Source organism: Vulpes vulpes, chromosome X (genome assembly GCF_048418805.1).
Source record: "Vulpes vulpes isolate BD-2025 chromosome X, VulVul3, whole genome shotgun sequence".
Lineage (NCBI taxonomy): Eukaryota > Metazoa > Chordata > Mammalia > Carnivora > Canidae > Vulpes > Vulpes vulpes.
The window spans coordinates 55,442,050-55,452,246 of NC_132796.1; the positions used below are offsets into that span (position 1 = coordinate 55,442,050).

General features: G+C 41.0%; 1 protein-coding gene across 1 annotated transcript; it reads right to left on the minus strand.

Annotated features, from left to right (window-relative positions):
* Positions 1 to 573: 573 nt before the first annotated feature.
* On the minus strand, positions 574 to 2,897 carry MAGEE2 (MAGE family member E2). Its single transcript, XM_025987815.2, has one exon. It carries the CDS (start codon positions 2,672 to 2,674, stop codon positions 1,103 to 1,105), a length of 1,572 nt encoding a protein of 523 aa, XP_025843600.1. The 5' UTR covers positions 2,675 to 2,897; the 3' UTR covers positions 574 to 1,102.
* Between the last annotated feature and the right edge of the window lie 7,300 nt (positions 2,898 to 10,197).

Here is a 10,197-nt window from a genome sequence, read left to right on the forward strand (position 1 = left end):
ATTGTTGATTCCCAAGACCCACTCTGGAGAATATGGGTCTTCCTTATCTCTGCCCCAGGCTTCCCTCTCCCACTTCCCCTTGAACTGAACATTGTCTTTGTGAATCCTCTAAAAGCTGTTTTACATACTTCCCCTGACTTCATAAACAATCCCTCCCTCCCCCACCCCAACCTCAGGTAGTAGAATAGAAGTCACTATAGGACAACTTGTCCTGAGCCCTCCATACCACCTCATTATCCCCTACCACCTCCTCTGCCACTCCCCTACTAATCTTTTGCTTGACACCACCCTGCCCCTCCCCTAGCCTTTCTTGTGCCCCATTGTCTTCTCCACCATCCCCTCCCAGCACCTACAGTTTAGTTGGAAATTACTCCTGTGGCCTCTCCTAGAACTCTTGAGTTTATCCTCATTATACCATCTTGCCACAGCAATGAAACAATTTTTGGTTTACTTCCATGGATCCCTTAAGCCCTGGGTTCAGCTGGGTCTTCTTCACCTTTATATTCCCAGCACGGAGCATAGCAGATGCTTAATAAATGTTTGTTGAATAAAAAAGAGTGCTTAAGCATGGGATCTAACTCATTATACTTTTATTTTTCACAACATTTTGGAAAAGCAAAGCAAACAGGTGAATACTAGCCTTTTTTTCCTTACACAAGAGTAGACACAAAGAAGGCATCCACAGATAAGTGCTTTTGTGTTTGTTTTTGTTGTGTGTGTTGTTACTATTGTTACTTAATATTTGCACCATACCATTTTACTAATTATTTCAAACAGTTAAAAAACAACTTTATATTCTCTTCCATATCATAGAAAGATGTAAATATCACCAATGCATTTTACACAGTTATCTGAGCTTTTATAGTAAAATAAGACGGGGATCACAAATGAGCAATTTCATTTATAAACATTGATCATGAACCTAATTCAAAGATATATTATAAGAAAGGAAATACTATTAGTAATAGAACACAAATAGCAAGCACAATGTGTACTTTCCACCCCAAGCCTGACTGACTTCTTATTTGGAGCCCCAGTGCCCATTTCCCCAGGGCCCCTTTAACTGATGCCATACAACTAAAGTGATACATTTCCCCAGACTTCACATGGGGCTGAAGAAGAACATGGCAGTTGCCTCAGATCTGGCTCTGGACTCCTCATCTTCAACAGCCTCCCTATATTGCTCAGGCCAGTCCTGTGGTCGCTTTCTGTAGAGCCTGGCCATATACTCCAAGGCTTTCATTTTGGTAGTTTCAAGGTGAGCTCTTGGACCCCAAAGAAGTTCATATTCAACCGGATTAGAGTAGGAGAGTGGCCTGCATTCCAAGTATCGCTGTCTCATAAGCTTGCAGGTGATGGCATGCTTTCTCCCTACATCCACACCAAATCTTCGAAGCATGTTCCAGATGTTGGCCTCTTTGACACGGTTTCCCATCAGGAAGATCAAACCCAAAATTGGCATCACATATTCTTGAGTGGGTCTCCCCAGGCTGTCTAGCATCATTTGCTCTTCTTCTGATTCTGGTTGCTGGACAAGGAGGTAGATGTGCTCACTGGTATCAACTTCAATCAGAGAGAATCCATAGAACAGATCAAGGATTAGAGTAGCTCGACTGAGGATATTTGGGAACACTTCTTCAAATTCTTTGCCAGTGTGAGCCAGTAGCTCATCCTGATGTATAGGTAGCAACTCCTCAGTGACATTAATGGCCAATTGGACCAAATCATTGGCCTTATCATTCATAGTGTCCTCTGACCAGAATTCCAAGCCAGCAGCCTGTCTTCTTTCTTTGGCTTTGTCAGCTTCCAGGGCCTTGTTATATTCTTCTGGCCAGCTCCAGGGTTCTTCATCATGGGCCTCTGCCACAAATTTCAGGGCTTCCATCTTTGTGATTTCCCTATGGGCTCTAGAGCCCCACAAGAACTCAAATTCAAGGGGATTGGTGCCATACACTGGCCAGTACTCCAAGAACCGCATGCGCACAAAGTCAGTAATGAGCAGGTTTCTTGTGTTCGCAAAAAGGTTGTTGATCCTCTGAGGATCACCCAACAAATCAACCTTTAACAGCAGGTCCCAAATGGATGCTTCTCTTGCCCGGTTACCATTCAGGAGGATGTGGCCTAAGACCAAGGCCAGGAGACCTGCCTTTGGCACATCCAGGGATTCTGCTAACTGATCAGAGGTCTGGAAACCCCGTTTGCTGATTAGGTTGTAAATGTCAGCCTGGGGATCAAGAACCCTCAGGTTCAACCCAAACACCTGATCCAGGTGGGCTGAGGCTCGTCTGAGGATCTCAGGGAACTGATCTTTGTATTCTCTGAGGAACTCCAGCATCTCAGCCTGCTGGATGGAACCTTCTGTTTGGCTTTTCATTCGCATGAAATTCACCAAAGCAATCGACCTGTCTTCTAGAGGGTCCTGGACCCTGAGCGCCCCCAAACGTTGGGACTGCTCTTCGATTAGGACCTCGAGGTCATTCGGGTCCTGCGCAGCCTGGAAAGCGCTGGCACCCTGAGGGTTGATTGGCGCATGAGTGCTCTGGAGGGCCTGGGGAACTAGCATGGAGGTCGGGGACCCGGAGGCGTTACTAGCCTGCATCTCACCCTGGCCGTCGCTGTAATCTGCAGTGGTCTCTGCGCTGCCGCGGCGCGCATTCTGGCTTACCAGAGACATGGTTCCAGGAGTCAGGAGCAGGAACCGGGAGTTCAGCAACCTGTCAGAGAGAGGATGGTAGGAATGTCGGCGCCTCCGGCAAATCCTAAACCAGAGACCCGGGATCCGGAGTGAGAGCTGGTGAGAGAAGTGATATTTTCACACACACACCCAGTGAGCAATGACCACTGGCCTCTCAGTGCTCCGCGTTGTCGCAGCCTACGCAAGCGCAGTCTGGTTCTGCGACACTGTGGCCACGCCCCGCTACCCGCCCCGCCACTCCTGCGTACTACCTCTGTCAGGAAGGCTAGGCTATAGTGGTCACTGCTGAATTCAAACTTGTTAGAGCAGACAATTCAAGAAAGGGGGCAACAAGTGGAGGTAAAGCAAAATGAACAAGGGATGGGGAATGTTCAGTGACCCTCTACTTAATAGTTTTTCTGTGAGGTATGAAGCACCACGTTAATAGATAGTAGAAGAGTCAAAGAAGAAAAGGAGGATGCTAAGAATGAGAATTGTCTTATGGATTCATGAATTTATCCACAAACTCAACAGACATTTCTTGAGTACGTACTTCATGCCAGGCACAGTGCTGGGTACTAGGGTCACATCAGAGGACAAACATATAATTATCTTTTTCTGTAGAGTTTACATTCTGAGGCAAGTTCAAACTGCTGATAATAATGAGAACCTACCGTTATGAAGCATTTACTATGTACCAGGCAGTTTCTGGTACTTCCATTTGTCCCATATTAAAACATTTAATGCTAGATATGAGGTGGCTACTCTTAATGGTCTTCATTTTGCGGATGAGGGAACTGGGTCAGAGGAGTGGATTTACTTGTTCAAAATCAGGGAGCAATAAATGGAAGAGAACAGGATTTGAACCCAGTTCTGTCAGAGTCTCAAGCATAAGTACTCTCTATGACACCATCTGCCATTCAAAGAGTTTGTTTAACCCTGTTCATTAAAAATGACCTATAAAGTAGAGGGAAATAGTTGCTGTAATGTAGGGTCAATTAACATATAGTATACACACAGAAGGAGCAAGCCATGAATTACAGCTTAATTTGAGAAATCTTGAAATGGGGGCACATGCCTCAAGGAGGAATTGAATGGAAAGGATCTATAAGGGAATTCCAGGCTGAAGGATCAGCACCAGAAAAGTCCCAGAGATGTGAAAGTACGACATAAGTTGCATTACATCTGGTTACCCAAAGTGGCTAAAACCAAAGTGTACCAGGGTGGGTGGGAAATGAGGATGCAGATGGTAAGCCAGAAATTATTGGATTTCCTGTTTTCTAATTTAGCATTAACAGAATTGGTTGGGACCCCACAAAATGGGAATGGCAAAACCAGAATAGGGCCTGGTTATTTAGAGGTTGGTTATGTGTTTGCGGAAGCATAATCCAAGCACTCTGACCAGGAAGAAAGATCAGCTGCTTTATTTTTAGGGAGTGCTAGCAAAATAATTGGGCTAAATCCTAGCTCTCACATCAAGATACGTGGTTAAATATTGGGGAAGGAGAAAAAAATTACATAAGATTGCCATCTGCATGCAATGAAATGCTGGGACACCTGCACCCCGATGTTTCTAGCAGCAATGTCCACAATAGCCAAACTGTGGAAGGAGCCTCGGTGTCCATCGAAAGATGAATGGATAAAGAAGATGTGGTTTATGTATACAATGGAATATTACTCAGCCATTAGAAACGACAAATACCCACCATTTGCTTCAACGTGGATGGAACTGGAGGGTATTATGCTGAGTGCAGTAAGTCAATCGGAGAAGGACAAACAGTGTATGTTCTCATTCATTTGGGGAATATAAATAATAGTGAAAGGGAATATAAGGGAAGGGAGAAGAAATGGGTAGGAAATATCAGAAAGGGAGACAGAACATGAAGACTCCTAACTCTGGGAAACGAAGTAGGGGTGGTGGAAGGGGAGGAGGGTAGGTGGTGTGGGTGAATTGGTGACGGACACTGAGGGGGGCACTTGACGGGATGAGCTCTGGGTGTTATTCTGTATGTTGGCAAATTGAACACCAATAAAAAATAAATTTATTATTTAAAAAAAGATTGCCATCTGCAGCCACAATAGAAAATCTTCCCTAAATTCTTGATGGTAATAAACACTATTAAATTTAGTTATCCAGTGCCCAAGAATTTCTTCAGAGAGCACTACCGTCAAATGTGGAGGCCGCTTACCTCTAATATTTTCTACATTTCAGATGCTCTCTTACAGTAGCAAAGCAGGCAGTTCAGGATCCTGGATGTTGCCAAACTGGACTACAGAGAACAATGTTTATACAAATGAATATGCATGCTTTACAAGAGAGAAGTGCATGGTTTGTATACTGGTTATATCTCAGAGGAATCATATGGAAAGCAGCACCAACTTTGAGCTGCAAAAAAGGTGTAACTGAGATCAGATCTGGTGGCATCCCTCAGTGTGGTCTTTCCATTTCCCCACAAGAACTCCATGTTCTTAAAGACTCCTAACTCTGGGAAACGAACTAGGGGTGGTGGAAGGGGAGGAGGGTGGGGGGTAGGGGTGAAAGGATGATGGGCACTGAGGGGGGCACTTGATGGGATGAGCACTGGGTGTTATTCTGTATGTTGGTAAATTGAACACCAATAAAAAATAAATTTATTTTTTTAAAAAAGAACTCCATGTTCTTTGTCTAGACAGGTGCTACCAAGGTGTAGATTCAAAGAGGATTTTTATTCCCAGTCACAAAAAAAGATATATATTTTCCTGAAACCCAGCTCACATTTTTGTCATGAGTTGAAACTTCTATTAACCCTCCATCTAGTAACCAAAAAACCAACATCAAATGGTAGCATTTTACTTCTGAAATAACATCCTAATCTAATTCCACAGATTTCAAGTCCTTCACAAATTGTTCCCTACCTGGGTTTCCATCTTCATTTTTATCCACCAGAATCCATTCATGAAGTCTACTCCCAGGTTACACAGTGCTACATTCCTGGTCTCAGTTATTTATTATTTTTTAAATTCTTTTATTGGAGTTCAATTTGCCAACATTTAGCATAACACCCAGTGCTCATCCCATCAAGTGCCCCCCTCCGTGCCCATTACCCAGTCACCCCAACCCCGCACCCACCTCCCTTTCCACTACCCCTTGTTCATTTCTCAGAGTTAGGTGTCTCTCACTGATATTTTCACTCATTTTCTCTCCTTTCCCTTTATTCCCTTTCACTAATTTTTATATTCTCCAAATGAATGAGACCATATAATGTTTGTCCTTTTCTGATTGACTTATTTCACTCAGCACAATACCCTCCAGTTCCATCCACGTCGAAGCAAATGGTGGGTATTTGTCGTTTCTAATGGCTGAGTAATATTCCATTGTATACATATACCACATCTTCTTTATCCATTCATCTTTTGATGGACACCAAGGCTTCTTCCACAGTTTGGCTATTGTGGACATTGCTGCTATAAACATCGGGGTGCAGGTGTCTCAGCATTTCATCTCAGTCATTTATAGTCTACTGGTCTCTGAAATAGTTCTAGTTCTTGCTAAATGGAAAATTAAGGAGTTGTGACTGTGAATATGATATATGGTATATTTTGCACTCTAAGTGTGAATGAAAAAGATGAGACCATACTCACCATTTTGGACTTCTAGCGATACTTTCTGACATCCTTTTTGCAATTTAAAACCATGAATATCTTAAATTCCACATATGAGTGAAATCATAGGGTATTTGCCTTTTTCTGACTGACTCTTTTCATTTAGCATTATACTCTCTAGCTCCAACATATCGTTGCAAATGGCAAGATTTCATTCTTTTTATGGCTGAGTAACAATCCAGTGTGTGTGTGTGTGTGTGTGTGTGTGTGTGTGTGTGTACCACATCTTCTTTATCCATTCATCTATTGATAGACAATTGGAATGCTTCAATAATTTGGCTATTATAAATAATGCTGCAAAAAATAAAGGAATATATATATCCTTTTGAATTAGTGTCTTGTATTCATTGGGTACTCAGTAGTGCAATTACTGGATCATAGGAACCTATTTTAAATTTTTTTTTAACTTTTATTTTTAACTTTTTGAGGAACCTCCAAACTGTTTTATACAGTGTATACAGTAGTTTGCATTCCCACTATTAGTGCACAAATTCCTTTTTCTCCACATCCTCAGCATTTGTTGTTTCTTGTGTTTATTTTTATTTTAATTCGTTAGTTATCATACAGTGTTATATTAGTATCAGGTATACAGTATAGTGATTCCACAATTCTATACATCACCTGGTGTTAATAATAACAAGTACACTCCTTAAACCCCATTCCCCTATCCCCCACCCCCTGGTAAGCATCTATTTGTTCTCTGTAGTTAAGAGTCTGTTTCTTCATTTGTCTCTATCTTTTGTTTTTTCCCTTTCCTCATTTGTTTTGTTTCTCAAGTTCCACATATGAGTAAAATTATATGGTATTTGTCTTTCTCTGACTGACTTATTTTGCTTAGCATAATACCCTCTAGTTCCATCCATATGTTTGCAAATAGCAATTTCATTCCTTTTTATACCTGAATAATATTCAGCTATTGTAATCTGGCTATTGTAAATTTGGCTATTGTAAATAATGCTGCTATAAACATAGCTTTTTGGCTATGGTAAATAATACAATTTGGCTATTGTAAATAATGCTGCTATAAACATAGGGGTACATGTAGCCCTTTAAATTAGTGTTCTTGTATTCTTTAGGTAAATAGCTAGTAGTGCTACTGCTACATCATGAGGTAATTCTACTTTTAACTTTTTGAGGAAATTCCATACTGTTTTCCATAGTGGCCACACCAGTTTGCAGTCCCACCAACAGTGTATGAGTGTTCTTTTTTCTCCACATCTTTGCCAACACCTGCTCCTTGAGTTTTTTATTTTAGCCATTCTGACAGATGTAATATATCTCATTGTAGTTTTGATTTGCATTTCCGGATAGTAACTGATGATGAGAATCTTTTCGTGTGTGTGTTAGCCATCTGGATGTCTAGAGAAATGTATGTATATCCTCTGCCCACTTTTATTTTATTTTTTTGTTTTTATTTTTTCATTTATTTTTTAAATTTTTATTTTTATTTTTTTAAATATTTTTTTTGGAGTTTGATTTGCAAACATATAGCCTTACACCCAGTGCTTATCCCATCAAGTGCCCCCTTCAGAGCCTGGCACCCAGTCACCCCATCTCCCCACCTACCGCCCCTTCCACTACCCCTTGTTCGTTTCCCAGAGTTAGGGGTCTTTCATGTTTTGTTATTCTCTCTAAAGTTTCCCACTCATTCTCTCTCCTTTTCCCTATAATCCCTTTCACTGTTCTTTATATTCCCCATAAGAGTGAAACCATATAATGTTTGTCCTTCTCCGATTGACTTACTTCACTCAGCATAATACCCTCCAGTTCCATCCACATCGAAGCAAATGGTGGGTATTCATTGTTTCTAATGGCTGAGTAATATTCCATTGTTTATAGAGACCACATCTTTATCCATTCATCTTTTGATGGACACCGAGGCTCCTTCCACAGTTTGGCTATTGAGGATATTGCTGCTATAAACATTCGGGTGCAGGTGTCTCGGATTTTCACTGCATCTGTATCTTTGGGGTAAATCCCCAGCAGTGCAGTTGCTGGGTCATAGGGCTGATCTATTTTTAACTCTCTTAGGAACCTCCACACAGTTTTCCAGAGTGGCTGTACCAGTTCACATTTCCACCAACCGTGCAGAGGGTTCCTATTTCTCCACATCCTCTCCAACATTTGTTGTTTCCTGTCTTGTTAATTTTCCCCATTCTCACTGGTGTGACATAGTATCTCATTGTGCTTTTGATTTGTATTTCCCTGATAGTCAGTGATGCAGAGCATTTTCTCATGTGCTTGTTGGTCATGACGATGTCTTCCTCTGTGAAATTTCTGTTCATGTCTTTTGCCCATCTCATGATTGGATTGTTTGTTTCTTTGCTGTTGAGTTTAATAAGTTCTTTATAGATCTTGGATACTAGCCCTTTATCTGATAGGTCATTTGCAAATATCTTCTCCCATTTTGTAGGTTGACTTTGAGTTTTGTTGACTGTTTCTTATGCTGTGCAGAAGCTTTTTATATTGATGAAATCCCAATAGTTCATTTTTGCTTTTGTTTCCCTTGCCTTCATAGATGTATCTTGCAAGAAGCTGCTGTGGCTAAGTTCAAAAAGGGTGTTGCCTGTGTTCTCCTCTAGGATTTTGATGGAATCTTGTCTCACATTTAGATCTTTCATCCATTTTGAGTTTATCTTTGTGTACTGTGTAAGAGAGTGGTCTAGTTTCATTCTTCTGCACGGGGCTGCCCAATTTTCCCAGCACCACTAATTGAAGAGACTGTCCTTTTTCCAGTGGATAGTCTTTCTAGCTTCGTCAAATATTAGTTGACCATAGAGTTGAGGGCCCATTTCTGGGTTCTCTATTCTGTCCTATTGATCTATGTGTCTGTTTTTGTGCCAGTACCACACTGTCTTGATGATCACAGCCTTGTGGTACAACATGAAATCTGGCATTGTGATGCCCCAGGCTCTGGTTTTATTTTTCAATATTCCCCTGGCTCTTCGGGGTCTTTTCTGATTCCACACAAGTCTTAAGATGATTTGTTCCAACTCTCTGAAGACAGTCCATTGTATTTTGATAGGGATTCTGCCCACTTTTAAATTGGATTATTTGTTTTTTGGGGGGATTGAGTAATAGAAGTTCTTTATAAATATATATATATATATATTCATGTTCAATATATGTATATTAAGATTTTATTTATTTATTCATGAGAAACAGAGAGAGAGAGAGAGAGAGGCAGAGACACAGGCAGGGGGAGAAGCAGGCTCCATGCAGGGAGCCTGATGTGGGACTTGATTCCGGGTCTCCAGAATCACACCCTGGGCTGAAGGCAGCGTGAAACTGCTGAGCCATCTGGGCTGCCCTCTTTATATATTTTGGATAATAACCTTTTATCAAAAAATAACCCTTTATCAGATATGTCTTTTGCAAATATCTCCTCCTGTTCAGTAGGTTGTCTTTTAGTTTTGTTGATTGTTTCCTTTGCTGTGTAGAAGCTTTTCATTTTGCTGTAGTCCCAATGGTTTATTTTTGCTTTTATTTCCCTTGCCTCAGGAGACATATTGAGGAAAATGTTGCTACTCCCAATGTCAGAGAAATTACTGCCTGTGCTCTCTTCTAGGATTTTTATGGTTTCAGATCTAATCTTTAGATCTTTAATCCATTTTGGCTTTATTTTTGTGTATTGTATAAGGAAGTGATCCAGTTCCTTTCTTTTTCATATACCTGTCCTGTTTTTCCAGAACCATTTATTGAAGAGACTGTTTTATCCCATTATATAGTCTTGCCTCTTTTCTCAAAGATTAATTGACAATAGAATTGTGGGTATGCGATGTTTATAGCAGCAATGTCCACAATAGCCAAACTGTGGAAGGAGCCTCGGTGTCCATCGAAAGATGAATGGATAAAGAAGATGTGGTTTATGTATACAATGG

What these genes read in the sequence shown, in the direction of transcription:
- MAGEE2 (XM_025987815.2), bottom strand. Translation starts at nt 2,674, where the DNA reads ATGTCTCTGGTAAGCCAGAATGCGCGCCGCGGCAGCGCAGAGACCACT.